Source organism: Coregonus clupeaformis, unplaced genomic scaffold (genome assembly GCF_020615455.1).
Source record: "Coregonus clupeaformis isolate EN_2021a unplaced genomic scaffold, ASM2061545v1 scaf1405, whole genome shotgun sequence".
Lineage (NCBI taxonomy): Eukaryota > Metazoa > Chordata > Actinopteri > Salmoniformes > Salmonidae > Coregonus > Coregonus clupeaformis.
In genome coordinates, this window is record NW_025534859.1 from 7,113 (window position 1) to 30,984 (window position 23,872).

The 23,872-nt window shown below is 47.7% G+C and overlaps 1 protein-coding gene across 1 annotated transcript; it reads right to left on the reverse strand.

Moving 5' to 3' along the window:
* Nucleotides 1–1,303: 1,303 nt before the first annotated feature.
* On the reverse strand, nucleotides 1,304–4,765 carry LOC123486985 (gamma-glutamylaminecyclotransferase-like). Its single transcript, XM_045218160.1, has 2 exons — nucleotides 4,642–4,765; nucleotides 1,304–2,189 (listed from the first exon to the last, which is right to left on the reverse strand). Exons 1-2 carry the CDS (start codon nucleotides 4,681–4,683, stop codon nucleotides 1,692–1,694), a joined length of 540 nt encoding a protein of 179 aa, XP_045074095.1. The 5' UTR covers nucleotides 4,684–4,765; the 3' UTR covers nucleotides 1,304–1,691.
* Between the last annotated feature and the right edge of the window lie 19,107 nt (nucleotides 4,766–23,872).

Consider the following 23,872-nt stretch of genomic DNA (forward strand, 5'->3'; position numbering starts at 1 on the left):
AAACAACATTATCTGACCCTAACTAGGTCACATTACATGGTCAGGTAAGAGGAAGGGATGTATGCAGTTGAAGTCGGAAGTTTACATACACTTAGGTTGGAGTCATTAAAACTCGTTTTTTCAACCACTCCACACATTTCTTGTTAACAAACTATCGTTTTGGCAAGTCGGTTAGGACATCTACTTTGTGCATGACGCAAGTAATTTTTCCAACAATTGTTTACAGACAGATTATTTCACTTATAATTCACTGTATCGCAATTCCAGTGGGTCAGAAGTTTACATACACTAAGTTGACTGTGCCTTTAAACAGCTTGGAAAAATCCAGAAAATGACGTCATGGCTTTAGAAGCTTCTGATAGGCTAATTGACATCATTTGCTGGAGGAAACAGGTACAAAAGTATCTATATCCACAGTAAAACGAGTCCTATATCGACATAACCTGAAAGGCCGCTCAGCAAGGAAGAAGCCACTGCTCCAAAACCGCCATAAAAAAGCCAGACTACGGTTTGCAACTGCACATTGGGACAAAGATCGTACTTTTGGGAGAAATGTCCTCTGGTCTGATGAAACAAAAATAGAACTGTTTGGCCATAATGACCATCGTTATGTTTGGAGGAAAAAGGGGGATGCTTGCAAGCCGAAGAACACCATCCCAACCCGTGAAGCACGGGGTGGCAGCATCATGCTGTGGGGGTGCTTTGCTGCAGGAGGGACTGGTGCACTTCACAAAATAGAAGGCATCATGAGGAAGGAAAATTATGTGGATATATTGAAGCAACATCTCAAGACATCAGTCAGGAAGTTAAAGCTTGGTCGCAAATGGGTCTTCCAAATGGACAATGACCCCAAGCATACGTCCAAAGTTGTGGCAAAATGTCTTAAGGACAACAAAGTCAAGGTATTGGAGTGGCCATCACAAAGCCCTGACCTCAATCCTATAGAACATTTGTGGGCAGAACTGAAAAAGCGTGTTCGGGCAAGGAGGCCTACAAACCTGACTCAGTTACACCAGCTCTGTCAGGAGGAATGGGCCAAAATTCACCCAATTAATTTTGGGAAGCTTGTGGAAGGCTACACGAAACGTTTGACCCAAGTTAAGCAATTTAAAGGCAATGCTACCAAATACTAATTGAGTGTATGTAAACTTCTGACCCACTGGGAATATGCTGAAAGAAATAAAAGCTGAAATAAATCATTCTCTCTACTATTATTCTGACATTTTACATTCTTAAAATAAAGTGGTGATCCTAACTGACCTAAGACAGGAATTTTTACTAGGATTAAATGTCAGGAATTGAGTATAAATGTATTTGGCTAAGGTGTATGTGAACTTCTGACTTCAACTGTATGTAGAAGTACAGTAGAGTTAGGTAGTACTGAACCAATGAAATACAGAACAACTACAGCACCAATGATACAGTAAGTCAAAGCAGAGGCATTTCCAACCTTCAGAAAACATCTATAAGAGCTGAAGAACATGACTGGACCCTGTATGGAAGATACTTTAAAACTCTGGACTGCACTCTTATGAGTCGTCTATCTACTGTAGGAAAACAGCTGTAGAATTCAGGTCATCACATCTAAAACCCTATCCTGTCTATCCTCTAGCCAGGTCCCAGACCTGCTGGTGCGATCATGTCGACATGGTGCTTTACGTGGGACGGTGGCCCCCCAGGCTATACATCCTTTAGTGGAACTCTCGGTCCTCCCTGTTGACGTACACCAACCCGTGGTCTCCGTAGGCGTCGTAGCTCTCATAGAAGGTCTGTTGGAGCCAGGCAGGCTGGTAGGAGGTGGTGCTGTAGAGGAAGGCCTCCATTATGCTGCCAGACGCTGGGCTCCCCTCTCTCCCCTCTACCTTCCAGTCCTCCAGCTCCAGCTGAACGGAGGTGCGTTGGTACATGGTCGGGCAGCCCTCGAAGGTGTCCAGGAAGCTCAGCATGGTGTCATCCACCCTGTACACCTCCCCGTGGACCCTGTGGCCCTCCCCGGGACGGTTCAGCAGGGCGGGGATGTTGTACTTCCCGGCGATCACCAGCGGGTAGCCGTCTACGGTGCGGGCGTGACCACAGAACTCCGCCTTCCCGTTCCCTTGGTCCGGCAGCATCCTGAAGTAGTTGGGCTGACCCTTCTTCAGAGTCCCATAGACAAAGATAGAAGTCATCTGGACCGGCGGGAGGTAGATCTGGAAACGGGACAAAATATGGAACACTTAGTTGTCTCACGGTTAAAAATGGGCAACCTGCAGTTGCTACGTCCATTTTTTGACTTCTAAATTAATGATGTGTACCACAGGAGGCTGCTGAGAGGAGGACAGCTCGTAATAATGGCTGGAATGGAAACCATGTGTTTGATGTGTTCGATACCTTTCCATTTATTCCATTGCCCTGGAATGGAAACCATGTGTTCGATGTGTTCGTCTCGTAATAATGGCTGGAATGGAAACCATGTGTTCGATGTGTTCGATGCCTTTCCATTTATTCCATTGCAGCCATGACAGCTCGTAATAATGGCTGGAATGGAAACCATGTGTTCGATGTGTTCGTCTCGTAATAATGGCTGGAATGGAAACCATGTGTTCGATGTGTTCGTCTCGTAATAATGGCTGGAATGGAAACCATGTGTTCGATGTGTTCGTCTCGTAATAATGGCTGGAATGGAAACCATGTGTTCGATGTGTTCGTCTCGTAATAATGGCTGGAATGGAAACCGTGTGTTCGATGTGTTCGATGCCTTTCCATTTATTCCATTGCAGCCATTACTATGAGCCCGTCCTCCCCAATTAAGGTGCAGCCATTACTATGAGCCTGTCCTCCCCAATTAAGGTGCAGCCATTACTATGAGCCCGTCCTCCCCATTACTATGAGCCCGTCCTCCCCATTACTATGAGCCCGTCCTCCCCAATACTATGAGCCCGTCCTCCCCATTACTATGAGCCCGTCCTCCCCATTACTATGAGCCCGTCCTCCCCAATACTATGAGCCCGTCCTCCCCAATACTATGAGCCCGTCCTCCCCAATTCAGGTGCAGCCATTACTATGAGCCTGTCCTCCCCATTACTATGAGCCGTCCTCCCCATTACTATGAGCCCGTCCTCCCCAATACTATGAGCCCGTCCTCCCCAATACTATGAGCCCGTCCTCCCCATTACTATGAGCCGTCCTCCCCATTACTATGAGCCCGTCCTCCCCATTACTATGAGCCCGTCCTCCCCATTACTATGAGCCCGTCCTCCCCATTACTATGAGCCCGTCCTCCCCATTACTATGAGCCCGACCTCCCCATTACTATGAGCCCGTCCTCCTCATTACTATGAGCCCGTCCTCCCCATTACTATGAGCCCGTCCTCCCCATTACTATGAGCCCGTCCTCCCCATTACTATGAGCCCGTCCTCCTCAATACTATGAGCCCGTCCTCCCCAATACTATGAGCCCGTCCTCCCCAATTCAGGTGCAGCCATTACTATGAGCCTGTCCTCCCCATTACTATGAGCCGTCCTCCCCATTACTATGAGCCCGTCCTCCCCATTACTATGAGCCCGTCCTCCCCATTACTATGAGCCCGTCCTCCCCATTACTATGAGCCCGACCTCCCCATTACTATGAGCCCGTCCTCCTCATTACTATGAGCCCGTCCTCCCCATTACTATGAGCCCGTCCTCCCCATTACTATGAGCCCGTCCTCCCCATTACTATGAGCCCGTCCTCCCCATTACTATGAGCCCGTCCTCCCCATTACTATGAGCCCGTCCTCCCCATTACTATGAGCCCGTCCTCCCCATTACTATGAGCCCGTCCTCCCCAATTAAGGTGCCACGAGCCTCCTGTGATGTGCACCTATTGATTCTTGAAGAATATACCGTAACTTATGAAGAATATACTGTAACTAATGAAGAATATACCGTAACTTATGAAGAATATACTGTAACTTATGAAGAATATACTGTAACTTATGAAGAATATACTGTAACTTATGAAGAATATACTGTAACTTATGAAGAATATACTGTAACTTATGAAGAATATACTGTAACTTATGAAGAATATACTGTAACTTATGAAGAATATACTGTAACTTATGAAGAATATACTGTAACTTATGAAGAATATACTGTAACTTATGAAGAATATACTGTAACTTATGAATGCCTCATGAGCATAGTTCAACTGTCGTACCCCATCAGAACCCACAATAGAAGCTTGTTTTTACTCTGTTGGATTCTAGCTTGAAATATCCTTATTTATGTTACCGTACTAGAACCTACTGCCGTCCTATCTCACACACATACACTTCCACGCCCACCAAGGCTCTGGAGAGCAACTGTGTGCAGGTTTTTATTCCACCCCAGCACAAAACGTTAATCAAATGTATATAAAAAGAATGAAGGTGCAGAAACCATAGATAGTTGATGATTAATCATGCTTGTTAATGCTTGGGTGGAACGAAAGCATGCACGCCCAGTAGTTCTCCAAGACTGAGGTTTCGTTTTGAAAATGCATCAAAGAAAGAGTCATTTATCCGCCAGAAACGTCGTTTGATACAGTATCTACACAAGTCATAACCGAACCTGTATATCCACAACGTTGGATGATTATAGAATTAGAGACATTGAAACACAATGAGTTATTCTGCTTACCGACAGCAAAGTAAGTAAAGCCGCTCCTCGAACGCCTCTCATTAGTGTCTTGACCAAAAGTGAATAATGAACAGCTGTCTAAGATTGTTTTTCAGCTACTGTAATGTTCAAGCTGTGAACGAGGAAGCGGTTTCACCAACTCAACTCTCGCGAGATTTGTGAACACTGTTCATGCAGAGGGCTCCCTCTGTCGGCCGCAGCAAATATTGTGTCGTTGTGTTCTATGTTTGAACTGCTTTTGAAAGAAAAAGTCGAACAGTATATTGCAAATCGGATTTCATTGTTTCAATGAGAGCACAACGGTAAATGCCGTTAACCCATAAGGGAGGGGGGAATTGTTTTAAGAAGGTCATACCAAGGATACGTTTGCTATTTCATTTTGAATTTTCAAACCCCTTGAAGTATCCAAAATATATAATGCACGGTATATTTTCAAGGTAGAATTCAATGTCAATAGTTCATTATTACATTTTAGTTTGAGCTGCTTTTGAAAGCAGATGTCGAACTGAAAACAGTATTGGTATTTTTGAATTCGATTTTCATATTATACTGAACTAAAATATAAATGCAACATGCAACAATTTCAAAGATTTTACTGAGTTACAGTTGATATAAGGAAATCAGTCAATTGAAATAAATTCATTAGGGCCTAATCTATGGATTCCATATCACTGGGCAGGGGCACAGCCATGGGTGGGCCTTGGAGGGCATAGGCCCACCCACTGAGGAGCCAGGCCCACCCACTGCGGAGCCAGGCCCACCTACTGGGGAGCCAGGCCCAGCCAATCAGAATGAGTTATTTCCCCACAAAAGGGCTTTATTACAGACAGAAATACTCAAACACCACATCCACCTATGTAACACTTCCGCATATGTGGTGAAAGGTGAAAGGTGAAAGGTCGTCTGTAGTAGCGTCCGGTTTGGCCTGCAAACTATTATTACCCCTCTGTGGAATGATGACATGCTGATCACACTCCAGTCCAGTAGGTGGTGGTAATGCATCTTAAAGTCCAGTCCAGTTGGTGGTGGTAATGCATCTTAAAGTTGGTTGCCAACTGACATATAAAGAAGAAGAAGAAGAAGCCTGAACTTGGTTTACCATTTTATCTGTGGATTAATTGTCGGAGTAGAGGACCTTGTGCATTTCAGGTAAAATAACAACCCAATGTTTATATCCCAGGACATATTAGCTAGCAACAGCAAGCTAGCTGAATTGCCATAAATGTTTAATGCTTTTTGACCTGTCCCCAAATTAATATAATTGGTTCAGAGTTTATTTTGATATTTCAGCCTGCGTGTCCTGATCGCGTCTGGAGTGGGGGGGACAAAATCAACTTGCGCGCGATGGTGCACATGGACGCACGTTTTCGTGCGGTCTGGGTAGCATGTTAGCGCCTGGTCATGCAGACGCTTGCGAGTAGTGTGGGTGCAATGATTGAATAACATGTATGTGTCATTGTCCTGTTGAAAAACAATTTATAGTCCCACTAAGCCCAAACCAGATGGGATGGTGTATCACTGCAGAATGCTGTGGTAGCTATGCTGGTTAAGTGTGACTTGAATTCTAAATAAATCACAGACAGTGTCACCAGCAAAGCACCCCCCCCACACACCATAACACCTCCTCCTCCATGCTTTACGGTGGGAAATACACATGCGGAGAACACCCGTTCATCCACACCGCGTCTCACAAAGACACGGCGTTTGGAACCAAAAATCTCCAATTTGGACTCCAGACCAAAGGACAAATTTCCACCGGTCTAATGTCCATTGCTCGTGTTTCTGGCCGAAGCTGGTCTCTTCTTCTTATTGGTGTCCTTTAGTAGTGGTTTCTTTGCAGCAATTCGACCATGAAGGCCTGATTCACACAGTCCCCTCTGAACAGTTGATATTGAGATGTGTCTGTGACTTGAACTCTGTGAAGCATTTATTCGGGCTGCAATTTCTGAGGTGCAGTTAACTCTAAGGAACTTATCCTCTGCAGCAGAGGGAACTCTGGGTCTTCCATGCCTGTGGCGGTCCTCATGAGAGCCAGTTTCATCATAGCGCTTGATGGTTTTTGAAACTGCTCTTGAAATGTTCCGTATTGACTGACCTTCATGTCTTAAAGTAATCATGGACTGTCGTTTCTCTTTGCTTATTTGAGCTGTTCTTGCCATAATATGGACTTGGTCTTTTACCAAATAGGGCTATCTTCTGTATACCCCCCTACCTTGTCACAACACAACTGATTGGCTCAAACGCATTAAGAAGGAAAGATATTCCACAAATTAACTTTTAAGAAGGCACACCTGTTAATTGAAATGCATTCCAGGTGACTACTTCATGAAGCTGGTTGAGAGAATGCCAAGAGTGGGCAAAGCTTTCATCAAGGCAAAGGGTGGCTATTTGAATAATCTCAAATATAAAATATATTTTGAGTTGTTTAACACTTTTTTGGTATCTACATGATTCCATATGTGTTATTTAATAGTTTTGATGTCTTCACTATTATTCTACAATGTAGAAAATATTAAATATAAAGAAAAACCCTTGAATGAGTAGGTGTGTCCAAACTTTTGACTGGTAGTGTATATATGGAGACTGTTTAGTGCCAAAAATAAGGGGTTAAATAACTAAATGTTTCCTGATCTGTCTTATATCTCTCAGATAAAGGACAGACGCTTCAGAACAAACTTTCTTTAGATTTTTTGTGGTAAATCCTCTTTGGAAATGTGACACAAGGAACCTTTATTAATCTCACCCCCACGACTATCTGGGGAACGAGACTCACCCCCACGACTATCTGGGGAACGAGATGTTTAAAACGTAAATGTATTTGGTATACATATTGCCTGGACCAATATATATTTTACATTTTAGCAGACGCTCTTATCCAGAGCAATTAGGGTTAAGTGCCTTGTTGCATTTGAGTCATATAGCAGACGCTCTTATCCAGAGCGACTTACCGGAGCAATTAGGGTTAAGTGCCTTGCTCAAGGGCACATCGACAGATTTTTCACCTAGTCGGCTCGGGGATTCGAACCAGCGACCTTTCGGTTACTGGCACAATGCTCTTAACCGCTAGGCTTCCTGCCACCCTAAATGAAAACAATAGCTAAAGATATCCACATAATATTCTCTCTCACACACCTTAGATGTAGTTTGTTAAAGCCAGGACACTACCTACCAGTGCCAGTAGATGGCAGTATACATCTCTACTACCACCATCTGTAGAATTATTTTATGCTAGTACTTTTCAAAGGATGCTACTCCTCAGTGAATTAGAGGACCATAGAAGATAGAGAGGTGATGGAATGGAGAGGACCATAGAAGATAGAGAGGTGATGGAATGGAGAGGACCATAGAAGATAGAGAGGTGATGGAATGGAGAGGACCATAGAAGATAGAGAGGTGATGGAATGGAGAGGACCATAGAAGATAGAGAGGTGATGGAATGGAGAGGACCATAGAAGATAGAGAGGTGATGGAATGGAGAGGACCATAGAAGATAGAGAGGTGATGGAATAGAGAGGACCATAGAAGATAGAGAGGTGATGGAATAGAGAGGACCATAGAAGATAGAGAGGTGATGGAATGGAGAGCGGAGGAGAGAGGGGGAGGGATACCAGGGGAAAGGGGGGATGGAGAGAGAAGGAGAGAGAGGGAGGGATACCAGGGGAAAGGGGGGATGGAGAGAGAAGGCGGAGGAGAGAGGAGGGATACCAGGGGAAAGGGGATGAGAGAGAGAAGGCGGAAGAGAGAGGGAGGGATACCAGGGGAAAGGGGGATGGAGAGAGAAGGAGAGAGAGGGAGGGATACCAGGGGAAAGGGGGGATGGAGAGAGAAGGCGGAGGAGAGAGGGAGGGATACCAGGAGAAAGGGGGGATGGAGAGAGAAGGCAGAAGAGAGAGGGAGGGATACCAGGAGAAAGGGGGGATGGAGAGAGAAGGCAGAAGAGAGAGGGAGGGATACCAGGAGAAAGGGGGGATGGAGAGAAGGCAGAAGAGAGAGGGAGGGATACCAGGGAAAGGGGGATGGAGAGAGAAGGAGAGAGAGAGGGGGAGGGATACCAGGGGAAAGGGGGGATGGAGAGAGAAGGAGAGAGAGGGAGGGATACCAGGGGAAGGGGGGATGGAGAGAGAAGGAGAGAGAGGGAGGGATACCAGGAGAAAGGGGGATGGAGAGAAGGCGGAAGAGAGAGGGAGGGATACCAGGGGAAAGGGGGGATGGAGAGAGAAGGAGAGAGAGGGGAGGGAGGGATACCAGGAGAAAGGGGGGATGGAGAGAGAAGGCAGAAGAGAGAGGGGAGGGATACCAGGAGAAAGGGGGATGGAGAGAGAAGGAGAGAGAGGGAGGGATACCAGGAGAAAGGGGGGATGGAGAGAGAAGGCAGAAGAGAGAGGGAGGGATACCAGGGGAAAGGGGGGATGGAGAGAGAAGGAGAGAGAGGGAGGGAGGGATACCAGGAGAAAGGGGGGATGGAGAGAGAAGGCAGAAGAGAGAGGGAGGGATACCAGGGGAAAGGGGGATGGAGAGAGAAGGAGAGAGAGGGAGGGATACCAGGAGAAAGGGGGGATGGAGAGAGAAGGCAGAAGAGAGAGGGAGGGATACCAGGAGAAAGGGGGGATGGAGAGAGAAGGCGGAAGAGAGAGGGAGACAGCCAGAAACACTGAAATGGACAGTAATGATAATGTCTCCTTGGAATATGAAGCAATTATTTTTGTTTCAGCTGGTGGCTCCTGGGGGGCCAGAGAGAGAGAGAGAGAGACATGAACTGGTTAAACTACAATACTGAGATCTGAAATCACATTCACAACAACTTTATGAACAACAACAGCTGCTGCTGACATTAATCAACAGTAATCATATTTGTATTGCTTTTGTGAATTAAAGAGCTCTAAGACCAGAAAGGTTTTCTTTCTGGAGAAATTAACACAACACTGGGAGGTATTCCTCTATTCTGGAGAAATTAACACAACACTGGGAGGTATTCCTCTATTCTGGAGAAATTAACACAACACTGGGAGGTATTCCTCTATTCTGGAGAAATTAACACAACACTGGGAGGTATTCCTCTATTCTGGAGAAATTAACACAACACTGGGAGGTATTCCTCTATTCTGGAGAAATTAACACAACACTGGGAGGGTATTCCTCTATTCTGGAGAAATTAACACAACACTGGGAGGTATTCCTCTATTCTGGAGAAATTAACACAACACTGGGAGGTATTCCTCTATTCTGGAGAAATTAACACAACACTGGGAGGTATTCCTCTATTCTGGAGAAATTAACACAACACTGGGAGGTAGTGTTCAGTCTGCTGAGAGCAGCGGTCATCCGGGGCTCAGGTATGGAAACCCTTTTTTGAGTCTTTAACTCAGTATGTTAGAAGAATGTAGTTTTTCTGACTGGGAATTAATGTATGCTGTCAATTACTGAGCCCTTCATCTTCTGTCATGAAATCGTTAAAAACATCATTAGATCACTGTAGCTGCCATGTGATAAATATATAGATCCCTGTAGCTGCCATGTGATAAATAAATAAAAATACAAGTAAAAGGAACTCCATAAATGAGATGAACGTTCCTTTCTAATTCCCAACCCCTCCCTCTGAACGTTCCTTTCTAATTCCCAACCCCTCCCTCTGAACGTTCCTTTCTAATTCCCAACCCCTCCCTCTGACCGTTCCTTTCTGATTCCCAACCCCTCCCTCTGACCGTTCCTTTCTAATTCCCAACCCCTCCCTCTGAACGTTCCTTTCTAATTCCCAACCCCTCCCTCTGACCGTTCCTTTCTGATTCCCAACCCCTCCCTCTGACCACATGGAATCCAGCCATTAAGCCTTGGCTGATTCAGAGCCACCACAGCACGGCTGAAACCACTGCAGCCAGTTTAACAGCAAACTCAGGGCCACGGTTTCAAACCACTGCAGCTCAACAGCAAACTCAGGGCCACGGTTTCAAACCACTGCAGCTCAACAGCAAACTCAGGGCCACGGTTTCAAACCACTGCAGCTCAACAGCAAACTCAGGGCCACGGTTTCAAACCACTGCAGCTCAACAGCAAACTCAGGGCCACGGTTTCAAACCACTGCAGCTCAACAGCAAACTCAGGGCCACGGTTTCAAACCACTGCAGCTCAACAGCAAACTCAGGGCCACGGTTTCTGTCCAGTTAGCAGCTCTTGCAGTGAGCAAAAAATTGCAGACATCTTTGCTCAAACAACCACATTCATCAAAAGAAGGGAGGGCACTAAAAAGACCTACAACGATGTAAAGTGATTGTTTATCAGTGTTTTAGAGCTGCTGTTTCCCTGGTGTGTTTTAGACGGGGTAAACTTCATCTCCTTGTCAGTGGAGTTCAGAGCTCCAGGAGGAGTGGATTAAGGGAACTGAGAGACTCTCCTCTCCTCTCCGGGTCTGTAATGTGATTCCAACCAGATGTGGGCTGGGTTGGCTGGGTAACACTCACAGTGCATTGTGGGTAACACTCCTCTATCTTCCTGTATATGTGTCACCTGGGACCATCATGAATCAGCCTCTCTGCGTTAATGACACTGTGTGTTAGTGCTTCAGGAAGGAAGTAGAAACAGCACAACAACAAGTACCCACATGGGGGTGAAACCAAACCAACACAGTGAAGCTTTAAGACACAGTGATTCTCTAATAGAGAAGCAGCAACACAGTCATGTGCTGACAGATGGAGGAGAAGAGGCAGAAGCAGGAAACATCTATTCCCTTCCATTACTAAAGTAGTGCACTATATAGGGAGTAGGGTGCCATCTATTCCCTTCCATTACTAAAGTAGTGCACTATATAGGGAGTAGGGTGCCATCTATTCCCTTCCATTACTAAAGTAGTGCACTATATAGGGAGTAGGGTGACATCTATTCCCTTCCATTACTAAAGTAGTGCACTATATAGGGAGTAGGGTGTCATCTTTTCCCTTCCATTACTAAAGTAGTGCACTATATAGGGAGTAGGGTGCCATCTATTCCCTTCCATTACTAAAGTAGTGCACTATATAGGGAGTAGGGTGCCATCTATTCCCCTTCCATTACTAAAGTAGTGCACTATATAGGGAGTAGGGTGCCATCTGTCCCCTTCCATTACTTGCCACTGAACGTCTTTAGTTTCCTATTGTAAATCCGAGGTTCTGTGATGTCTTTTATTGTAGCGTTGTAGCATGTTCCTCCCCAGGTTGATCATTATCTCTCTACCTCTTTAACCAGCTCCTTTATCAGACAGACTCAGCTTGTGGCCCAAATGTCACCCTATATAGTACACGTGTTTGGTCTAAAGTAGTGCACTATATAGGGAGTAGGGGGCCATTCGGGAGGCACCATCCTCAGTTTCTTATTTAGGTCTCAAATGGTCGTTTCCTCCCAACATCCACGTGACCTGTAACTTTGTATCTCCTATTGTGTAGACTGGAGGGATCAGACTGTTTAGTTCTACAGACAGCCCTCCCCATAGACAGGATCAGACTGTTTAGTTCTACAGACAGCCCTCCCCATAGACAGGATCAGACTGTTTAGTTCTACAGACAGCCCTCCCCATAGACAGGATCAGACTGTTTAGTTCTACAGACAGCCCTCCCCATAGACAGGATCAGACTGTTTAGTTCTACAGACAGCCCTCCCCATAGACAGGATCAGACTGTTTAGTTCCACAGACAGCCCTCCCCATAGACAGGATCAGACTGTTTAGTTCTACAGACAGCCCTCCCCATAGACAGGATCAGACTGTTTAGTTCCACAGACAGCCCTCCCCATAGACAGGATCAGACTGTTTAGTTCCACAGACAGCCCTCCCCATAGACAGGATCAGACTGTTTAGTTCCACAGATAGCCCTCCCCATAGACAGGATCAGACGGTTTAGTTCTACAGACAGCCCTCCCCATAGACAGGATCAGACTGTTTAGTTCTACAGACAGCCCTCCCCATAGACAGGATCAGACTGTTTAGTTCTACAGACAGCCCTCCCCATAGACAGGATCAGACTGTTTAGTTCTACAGACAGCCCTCCCCATAGACAGGATCAGACTGTTTAGTTCTACAGACAGCCCTCCCCATAGACAGGATCAGACTGTTTAGTTCTACAGACAGCCCTCCCCATAGACAGGATCAGACTGTTTAGTTCTACAGACAGCCCTCCCCATAGACAGGATCAGACTGTTTAGTTCTACAGACAGCCCTCCCCATAGACAGGATCAGACTGTTTAGTTCTACAGACAGCCCTCCCCATAGACAGGATCATATAATATTAATATTAAATTAATATTAATTAATTAATATGCCATTTATCAGACGCTTTTATCCAAAGCGACTTACAGTCATGCGTGCATAATTTTTTTTATTGTGTATGGGTGGTCCCAGGGATCGAACCCACTACCTTAGCGTTACAAGCGCCGTGCTCTACCAGCTGAGCTACAGAGGACCATCTATAACTCTTATATTATCTATGGCAGTGCTTTTATTTGTATTCACTTTTTTTAGTTCCTGGTACCGCCAAGTACATTTTGCTCTGCCCGGAGTACCCCCCTCATGTGCACCCCCAGGGTCCTAGTACCCCTGGTGGAGAACCACTGATCTATAGTTATATCTCTGTTCCCTGCTTCTCTAGAACAGAACCGGAACATGGACATGCCATGATGGATTCACAGAGAGCTCTACACTTCTGTTCTTTCCTGCACCATGATGTCTGAAGAGAATATCATGTATGATTTTAGACATACATTCAGATATTGTCGATGAACCTTTATGGAGCCGATGGAAAGGTCTGCTCAGAGAGGTGTGAAAGGACTTCACATCTGAACGGTAATGACCTTAAGAATAAATGGCCTTTTAATGAAGTGTCCCAGACCTAGACCACCTGCCTGCCAGTCCAGTCCTCTGGGTGTAGTCTTAATAACTTCCTGTGTAGTTATGACTGATCCTCTCTGGCTCTGATTGGCTCTGATTGGTGGAGGAGAACACGAGGCCACATGTCATATAAGCCTTCAACACCTGTTAGATTCAGAAGGGGATAGAAGACTTTCAACTAAGATTCAAACAGGAAACTGTATTTAACTACAGTTCCAATTTCAGATCGGGCTTGTGTTGTATTATTTGTTCCAATGTTTCCGAAGTGAAATCCTCGTTCTCTCTCCAACAATACAGAGAGCGAACAGATAGACAGGCTTGTGGAGCTGAGTGTCTGCATTCATGGCTAAGTTCATTAAGATGTGAATATGTCATAGAACAACAACTGAGAATCAGGAGAACCTTAACACAGAACACGCTAACAGATAGCTGGGGTCATCCCTGAGGTAGAAAAGGGGGGGGTAGAAAGGAGAACCTTAACACAGAACAAACTGACAGATAGCTGGGGTCATCCCTGAGGAAGAGAGGTGTGGGGGGGTAGAGAAGGAGAACCTTAACACAGAACACACTGACAGATAGCTGGGGTCATCCCTGAGGTAGAGAGGTGTGGGGGGGTAGAGAAGGAGAACCTTAACACAGAACACACTAACAGATAGCTGGGGTCATCCCTGAGGTAGAGAGGTGTGGGGGGGGTAGAGAAGGAGAACCTTAACACAGAACACACTAACAGATAGCTGGGGTCATCCCTGAGGAAGAGAGGTGTGGGGGGGTAGAGAAGGAGAACCTTAACACAGAACACACTGACAGATAGCTGGGGTCATCCCTGAGGTAGAGAGGTGTGGGGGTAGAGAAGGAGAACCTTAACACAGAACACACTGACAGATAGCTGGGGTCATCCCTGAGGTAGAGAGGTGTGGGGGGTAGAGAAGGAGAACCTTAACACAGAAGGGGGGAGTCATTTTGACGCTCTTATCCAGAGCGACTTACAGGAGCAATTAGGGTTAAGTGCCTTGCTCAAGGGCACATCGACAGATTTTTTCACCTAGTTGGCTCGGGATTAGAACCAGTGACCTTTCGGTTACTGGCACAACGCTCTTAACCACTAAGCTACCTGCCGCCCCAGAACACACTGACAGATAGCTGGGGTCATCCCTGAGGTAGGAAGAGGGGGGTAGAGAAGGAGAACCTGAACACAGAACACACTGACAGATAGCTGGGGTCATCCCTGAGGTAGAGAGGTGTGGGGGGGTAGAGAAGGAGAACCTTAACACAGAACAAACTGACAGATAGCTGGGGTCATCCCTGAGGTAGGAAGGGGGTAGAGAAGGGAGAACCTTAACACAGAACACACTGACAGATAGCTGGGGTCATCCCTGAGGTAGAGGGGGGGGGGGGGGTAGAGAAGGAGAACCTTAACACAGAACACACTGACAGATAGCTGGGGTCATCCCTGAGGTAGGAAGGGGGGGGGGGGGTAGAGAAGGAGAACCTTAACACAGAACACACTGACAGATAGCTGGGGTCATCCATTTACATTTACATTTTAGTCATTTAGCAGACGCTCTTATCCAGAGCGACTTACAGGAGCAATTAGGGTTAAGTGCCTTGCTCAAGGGCACATTAACGTCATTTAGCAGACGCTCTTAGCCAGAGCGACTCACAAATTGGTGCGTTCACCCTATAGCCAGTGGGATAACCACTTTACAATTTGGGGGGTTAGAAGGATTACTTTATCCTATCCCAGGTATTCCTTAAAGAGGTGGGGGTTTCAAATGTCTCCGGAAGGTGGTGAGTGACTCCGCTGTCCTGGCGTCGTGAGGGAGCTTGTTCCACCATTGGGGTGCCAGAGCAGCGAACAGTTTTGACTGGGCTGAGCGGGAGCTATGCTTCCGCAGAGGAAGGGAGCCAGCAGGCCAGAGGTGGATGAACGCAATGCCCTCGTTTGGGTGTAGGGACTGATCAGAGCCTGAAGGTACAGAGGTGCCGTTCCCCTCACTGCTCCATAGGCAAGCACCATGGTCTTGTAGCGGATGCGAGCTTCAACTGGAAGCCAGTGGAGTGTGCGGAGGAGGGGGGTGACGTGAGAGAACTTGGGAAGGTTGAACACCAGACGGGCTGCGGCATTCTGGATGAGTTGTAGGGGTTTAATGGCACAGGCAGGGAGGCCAGCCAACAGCGAGTTGCAGTAGTCCAGACGGGAGATGACAAGTGCCTGGATTAGGACCTGTGCCGCTTCCTGTGTAAGGCAGGGTCGTACTCTCCGAATGTTGTAGAGCATGAACCTGCAGGAGCGGGTCACCGCCTTGATGTTGGCGGGAGAACGACAGGGTGTTGTCCAGGGTCACGCCTAGGCTCTTCGCACTCTGGGAGGAGGACACAGCGGAGTTGTCAACCGTGATGGCGAGATCATGGAACGGGCAGTCCTTCCCCGGGAGGAAGAGCAGCTCCGTCTTGCCAGGGTTCAGCTTGAGGTGGTGATCCGTCATCCATACTGATATGTCTGCCAGACATGCAGAGATGCGATTCGCCACCTGGTTTTCAGAAGGGGGAAAGGAGAAGATTAGTTGTGTATCGTCAGCGTAGCAATGATAGGAAAGGCCATGTGAGGATATGACAGAGCCAAGTGACTTGGTGTATAGGGAGAAAAGGAGAGGGCCTAGAACTGAGCCCTGGGGGACACCAGTGGTGAGAGCACGTGGTGCGGAGACAGCTTCTCGCCACGCCACTTGGTAGGAGCGACCGGTCAGGTAGGACGCAACCAGGAGTGAGCCGCGCCGGAGATGCCCAGCTCGGAGAGGGTGGAGAGGAGGATCTGATGGTTCACAGTATCAAAGGCAGCAGACAGGTCTAGAAGGACAAGAGCAGAGGAGAGAGAGTTAGCTTTAGCAGTGCGGAGAGTCTCCGTGACACAGAGAAGAGCAGTCTCCAGTTGAATGACCAGTCCTGAAACCTGATTGGTTTGGATCAAGAAGGTCATTCTGAGAGAGATAGCAAGAGAGTTGGCTAAAGACGGCACGCTCAATAGTTTTGGAAAGAAAAGAAAGAAGGGATACTGGTCTGTAGTTGTTGACATCAGTGGGGTCGAGTGTTGGTTTTTTGAGAAGGGGAGCAACTCTCGCTCTCTTGAAGACGGAAGGGACATGGCCAGCGGTCAAGGATGAGTTGATCAGCGAGGTGAGGTAGGGGAGAAGGTCACCGAAGATGGTCTGGAGAAGGGAGGAGGGGATGGGGTCAAGCGGGCAGGTTGTTGGGCGGCCTGCAGTCACAAGTCGCAGGATTTTATCTGGAGAGAGAGGGGAGAAAGAAGTCAAAGCATAGGGTAGGGCAGTGTGAGCAGGACCAGCAGTGTCATTAGACTTAACAAACGAGGATCGGATGTCGTCAACCTTCTTTTCAAAGTGGTTGACGAAGTCATCCACAGAGAGAGAGGAGGGGGGAGGAGGATTCAGGAGGGAGGAAAATGTGGCAAAGAGCTTCCTAGGGTTAGAGGCAGATGCTTGGAATTTAGAGTGGTAGAAGGTGGCCTTAGCAGCAGAAACAGATGAAGAAAATGTAGAGAGGAGGGAGGGAAAAGATGCCAGGTCGGCAGGGGAGTTTAGTTTTCTTCCATTTCCGCTCCGCTGCCCGGAGCTCTGTTCTGTGAGCTCGCAATGAGTCATCAAGCCACGGAGCTGGAGGGGAGGACCGAGCCGGCCGGGAGGATAGGGGACACAGAGAGTCAAAGGATGCAGAAAGGGAGGAGAGGAGGGTTGAGGAGGCAGAATCAGGAGATTGGAGGGAGAAGGATTGAGCAGAGGGAAGAGATGATAGGATGGAAGAGGAGAGAGTAGTGGGAGAGAGAGAGCGAAGGTTGCGGCGGCGCATTACCATCTGTGTAGGGGCAGAGTGAGTAGTGTGGGAGGAGAGCGAGAGAGAAAAGGAAACAAAGTAGTGGTCGGAGACATGGAGGGGAGTTGCAGTGAGATTAGTAGAGGAGCAGCATCTAGTGAAGATGAGGTCAAGCGTATTGCCTGCCTTGTGAGTAGGGGGGACGGTGAGAGGGTGAGGTCAAAAGAGGAGAGGAGTGGAAAGAAGGAGGCAGAGAGAAATGAGTCAAATGTGGACATAGGGAGGTTGAAATCCCCCAAAACTGTGAGGGGTGAGCCATCCTCAGGGAAGGAACTTATCAAGGCGTCAAGCTCATTGATGAACTCTCCAAGGGAACCTGGAGGGCGATAGATGACAAGGATATTAAGCTTAAATGGGCTAGTGACTGTGACAGCATGGAATTCAAATGAGGAGATAGACAGATGGGTTAGGGGAAAAATTGAGAATGTCCACTTGGGAGAGATGAGGATTCCTGTACCACCACCCCTCTGACCAGATGCTCTCGGGTATGCGAGAACACATGGTCAGACGAGGAGAGAGCAGTAGGAGTAGCAGTGTTTTCAGTGGTGATCCATGTTTCCGTCAGCGCCAGGAAGTCGAGGGACTGGAGGTTGGCATAGGCTGGGATGAAGTCAGCTTTGTTGGCAGCAGAACGGCAGTTCCAGAGGCTGCCTGCGACCTGGAACTCCACGTGGGTGGTGCGTGCAGGGACCACCAGGTTAGAGAGGCAGCAGCCACGCGGTGTGGTGCGTTTGTGTAGCCTGTGCAGAGAGGAGAGAACAGGGATAGGCAGAGGCATAGTTGACAGGCTGTAGCAAATGGCTACAAAAATGCAGAGGAGATCGGAATGAAATGAGCTAAGCATCTGGGAGCAGAGAGAGCAGGGCCTTCCTCACCAAAAAACTTCTACCTCAGAAACTAAAATTGTTTCACTGAACCACCCGAACAAAAACTCTCCCAACTTCACCTTTAGAAATCAGAATTGTTGTGAACCACAGCGGTTCAATGTTTAAAGGAATAGACTCAACCCACTTTATTCAACTATGACACCATAGCTAACTAGCAAGCTAGCATCCAATAACAATAACACACCGTATAGCACCAACACTTGGTCACAACAAACCACCAATAGTGTGATAACACACTAAACAGATCATTCGTGTCTGTGTCAAGTTCCTTTCATGACGCAGCAATGATTAGACGTTGGCTAGCTAGGACAAGTATATTGTATTTAGCTACTACCGTACAGTTAGCTGGTCGTGTTGGGTAGCTAGCAAAGGCCACTGTGTTGACTTTGTTTGAAGAACGGCTAGCTAGCTAGCTTCGTACTACCCGGCACACAATGGCTATTGTGTTGACTCTGACTCTGTTCGAAAAAACGGCTAGGTAGCTTCGCTTCGTGCTACAGCCGGCACTGCCAAGACACAGTAACTACCCACAACAACCCACGATGCCTAGCTATGACGCCGTAGCTAACTTGCAAGCTAGCATCCATTAACACACAATTTAGCATCAATACTTGGTTACAACAAACTGCCAAGAGTGTGTTAGCACACTAAACAGATAATTCAAGTCCGTGTCTAGTTCCTTTCATAACGCATAACGCAGCAAAAATTAAACGTTGGCTAGGACTACATTAACATTGGAAACAGCTCTCCAGCGTTGCTAATCGATACCAGTAGCTACCCGCTAGCTAGCTAGCCTCGTGCTTCGATACTAACCTACAATTACCTACGGAAACCTACAATAACAACAATACTAACCTATAATAAATACAATACCTAACTACAGCTAACTACCTACCTACGATCTAATACATGGTTAAGCTTTACTCAACACCATATGAGAAGCTTACCTCCTGCTTACCTCCAGCTAGAGAAAAACACAGAGGAGAAGTGACATAGGAGAAGACAGACAGCACAAACTGATCCCTGAGGTAGGAAGGGGGGGGTAGAGAAGGAGAACCTTAACACAGAACACACTGACAGATAGCTGGGTCATCCCTGAGGTAGGAAGGAGGGGGGGTAGAGAAGGAGAACCTTAACACAGAACAAACTGACAGATAGCTGGGGTCATCCCTGAGGTAGAAAGGGGGGGGTAGAGAAGGAGAACCTTAACACAGAACACACTGACAGATAGCTGGGGTCATCCCTGAGGTAGGAAGGGGGGAGGGGTAGAGAAGGGAGAACCTTAACACAGAACAAACTGACAGATAGCTGGGGTCATCCCTGAGGTAGGAAGGGGGGGTAGAGAAGGAGAACCGTAACACAGAACACACTGACAGATGGCTGGGGTCATCCCTGAGGTAGGAAGGGGGGAGGGGTAGAGAAGGAGAACCTTAACACAGAACAAACTGACAGATAGCTGGGGTCATCCCTGAGGTAGGAAGGGGGGGTAGAGAAGGAGAACCTTAACACAGAACAAACTGACAGATAGCTGGGGTCATCCCTGAGGTAGGAAGGGGGGGTAGAGAAGGAGAACCTTAACACAGAACAAACTGACAGATAGCTGGGGTCATCCCTGAGGTAGAAAGGAGGGTGGGGGGGTAGAGAAGGAGAACCTTAACACAAAACACACTGACAGATAGCTGGGGTCATCCCTGAGGTAGAGAGGGGGTAGAGAAGGAGAACCTTAACACAGAACAAACTGACAGATAGCTGGGGTCATCCCTGAGGTAGGGGGGTAGAGAAGGAGAACCTTAACACAGAACAAACTGACAGATAGCTGGGGTCATCCCTGAGGTAAACAGCCGAGGTAAGCCGTCGGGAGAGGTTGTGTTTTTCTCTAGCTGGAGGTAAGCAGGAGGTAAGCTTCTCATATGGTGTTGAGTAAAGCTTAACCATGTATTAGATCGTAGGTAGGTAGTTAGTTGTAGTTAGGTATTGTATTTATCATAGGTTAGTATTGTTGTTATTGTAGGTTTCCGTAGGTAATAGTAGGTTAGTATCGAAGCACGAGGTTAGCTAGCTAGCGGGTAGCTACTGGTAACGATTAGCAACGGTGGAGAGCTGTTTCCAATGTTAATGTGCTGCTAGCCAACGTTTAATTTTTTGCTGCGTTATGCGTTATGAAAGGAACTAGACACGGACATGAATTATCTGTTTAGTGTGCTAACACACTCTTGGCAGTTTGTTGTAACCAAGTATTGGTGCTAAATTGTGTGTTAATGGATGCTAGCTTGCTAGTTAGCTACGACGTCATAGCTAGGCATCGTGGGTTGTTGTGGTTAGTTACTGTAGGTTGGCAGTGTCTTCGGCCGTGCCGGCTGTAGCACGAGCGAGCTAACTAGCTGTTTTTTCGAACAGAGTCAGAGTCAACACAGTAGCCATTGTGTGCCGGGGTAGCACGAAGCTAGCTAGCTAGCCGTTCTTCAAACAAAGTCAACACAGTGGCCATTGCTAGCTACCCAACACGACCAGCTAACTGTACTGTAGTAGCTAAATACAATATACTTGTCCTAGCTAGCCAACGTTTAATCATTGCTGCGTCATGAAAGGAACTTGACACAGACACGAATGATCTGTTTAGTGTGTTATCACACTATTGGTGTGTCTTGGCAGTGTCTTCGGCCGTGCCGGCTGTTCGAACAGAGTCAGAGTCAACACAATAGCCATTGTGTGCCGGGTGTAGCACGAAGCTAGCTAGCTAGCCGTTCTTCAAACAAAGTCAACACAGTGGCCATTGCTAGCTACCCAACACGACCAGCTAACTGTACGGTAGTAGCCAAATACAATATACTTGTCCTAGCTAGCCAACGTTTAATCATTGCTGCGTCATGAAAGGAACTTGACACAGACACGAATGATCTGTTTAGTGTGTTATCACACTATTGGTGGTTTGTTGTGACCAAGTGTTGGTGCTAAACGGTGTGTTATTGTTATTGGATGCTAGCTTGCTAGTTAGCTATGGTGTCATAGTTAGCTAGCTGAATAAAGTGGGTTGAGTCTATTCCTTTAAACATTGAACCGCTGTGGTTCACAACAATTCTGATTTCTAAAGGTGGAAGTTGGGAGAGTTTTTGTTCGGGTGGTTCAGTGAAACAACTTTAGTTTCTGAGGTAGAAGTTTTTGGTGAGGGAGGCCCTGCTCTCTCCTCTCCCAGATGCTTAGCTCATTTCATTCCGATCTCCTCTGCATTTTTGTAGCCATTTGCTACAGCCTGTCAACTATGCCTCTGCCTATCCCTGTTCTCTCCTCTCTGCACAGGCTACACAAACGCACCACACCGCGTGGCTGCTGCCTCTCTAACCTGGTGGTCCCCGCACGCACCCCACACCTGGAGTTCCAGGTCGCAGGCAGCCTCTGGAACTGCCGTTCTGCTGCCAACAAAGCTGACTTCATCCCAGCCTATGCCAACCTCCAGTCCCTCGACTTCCTGGCGCTGACGGAAACATGGATCACCACTGAAAACACTGCTACTCCTACTGCTCTCTCCTCGTCTGACCATGTGTTCTCGCATACCCCGAGAGCATCTGGTCAGAGGGGTGGTGGTACAGGAATCCTCATCTCTCCCAAGTGGACATTCTCAATTTTTCCCCTAACCCCATCTGTCTATCTCCTCATTTGAATTCCATGCTGTCACAGTCACTAGCCCATTTAAGCTTAATATCCTTGTCATCTATCGCCCTCCAGGTTCCCTTGGAGAGTTCATCAATGAGCTTGACGCCTTGATAAGTTCCTTCCCTGAGGATGGCTCACCCCTCACAGTTTTGGGGGATTTCAACCTCCCTATGTCCACATTTGACTCATTTCTCTCTGCCTCCTTCTTTCCACTCCTCTCCTCTTTTGACCTCACCCTCTCACCGTCCCCCTACTCACAAGGCAGGCAATACGCTTGACCTCATCTTCACTAGATGCTGCTCCTCTACTAATCTCACTGCAACTCCCTCCATGTCTCCGACCACTACTTTGTTTCCCTTTTCTCTCTCGCTCTCCTCCCACACTACTCACTCTGCCCCTACACAGATGGTAATGCGCCGCCGCAACCTTCGCTCTCTCTCTCCCACTACTCTCTCCTCTTCCATCCTATCATCTCTTCCCTCTGCTCAATCCTTCTCCCTCCAATCTCCTGATTCTGCCTCCTCAACCCTCCTCTCCTCCCTTTCTGCATCCTTTGACTCTCTATGTCCCCTATCCTCCCGGCCGGCTCGGTCCTCCCCTCCAGCTCCGTGGCTTGATGACTCATTGCGAGCTCACAGAACAGAGCTCCGGGCAGCGGAGCGGAAATGGAAGAAAACTAAACTCCCTGCCGACCTGGCATCTTTTCACTCCCTCCTCTCTACATTTTCTTCATCTGTTTCTGCTGCTAAGGCCACCTTCTACCACTCTAAATTCCAAGCATCTGCCTCTAACCCTAGGAAGCTCTTTGCCACATTTTCCTCCCTCCTGAATCCTCCCCCCCCTCCTCTCTCTGTGGATGACTTCGACAACCACTTTGAAAAGAAGGTTGACGACATCCGATCCTCGTTTGTTAAGTCTAATGACACTGCTGGTCCTGCTCACACTGCCCTACCCTATGCTTTGACTTCTTTCTCCCCTCTCTCTCCAGATAAAATCCTGCGACTTGTGACTGCAGGCCGCCCAACAACCTGCCCGCTTGACCCCATCCCCTCCTCCCTTCTCCAGACCATCTTCGGTGACCTTCTCCCCTACCTCACCTCGCTGATCAACTCATCCTTGACCGCTGGCCATGTCCCTTCCGTCTTCAAGAGAGCGAGAGTTGCTCCCCTTCTCAAAAAAACCAACACTCGACCCCACTGATGTCAACAACTACAGACCAGTATCCCTTCTTTCTTTTCTTTCCAAAACTATTGAGCGTGCCGTCTTTAGCCAACTCTCTTGCTATCTCTCTCAGAATGACCTTCTTGATCCAAACCAATCAGGTTTCAGGACTGGTCATTCAACTGAGACTGCTCTTCTCTGTGTCACGGAGACTCTCCGCACTGCTAAAGCTAACTCTCTCTCCTCTGCTCTTGTCCTTCTAGACCTGTCTGCTGCCTTTGATACTGTGAACCATCAGATCCTCCTCTCCACCCTCTCCGAGCTGGGCATCTCCGGCGCGGCTCACTCCTGGATTGCGTCCTACCTGACCGGTCGCTCCTACCAAGTGGCGTGGCGAGAAGCTGTCTCCGCACCACGTGCTCTCACCACTGGTGTCCCCAGGGCTCAGTTCTAGGCCCTCTCCTTTTCTCCCTATACACCAAGTCACTTGGCTCTGTCATATCCTCACATGGCCTTTCCTATCATTGCTACGCTGACGATACACAACTAATCTTCTCCTTTCCCCTTCTGAAAACCAGGTGGCGAATCGCATCTCTGCATGTCTGGCAGACATATCAGTATGGATGACGGATCACCACCTCAAGCTGAACCCTGGCAAGACGGAGCTGCTCTTCCTCCCGGGGAAGGACTGCCCGTTCCATGATCTCGCCATCACGGTTGACAACTCCGCTGTGTCCTCCTCCCAGAGTGCGAAGAGCCTAGGCGTGACCCTGGACAACACCCTGTCGTTCTCCGC

Excerpts from the sequence above, each read along its gene's own strand:
- LOC123486985 (XM_045218160.1), bottom strand. The coding sequence starts at position 4,683 with ATGAGAGGCGTTCGAGGAGCGGCTTTACTTACTTTGCTGTCG. Across the intron at positions 2,190-4,641 it reads CTTTACTTACTTTGCTGTCG|ATCTACCTCCCGCCGGTCCA; the intron begins GTAAGCAGAATA and ends TCCCGTTTCCAG.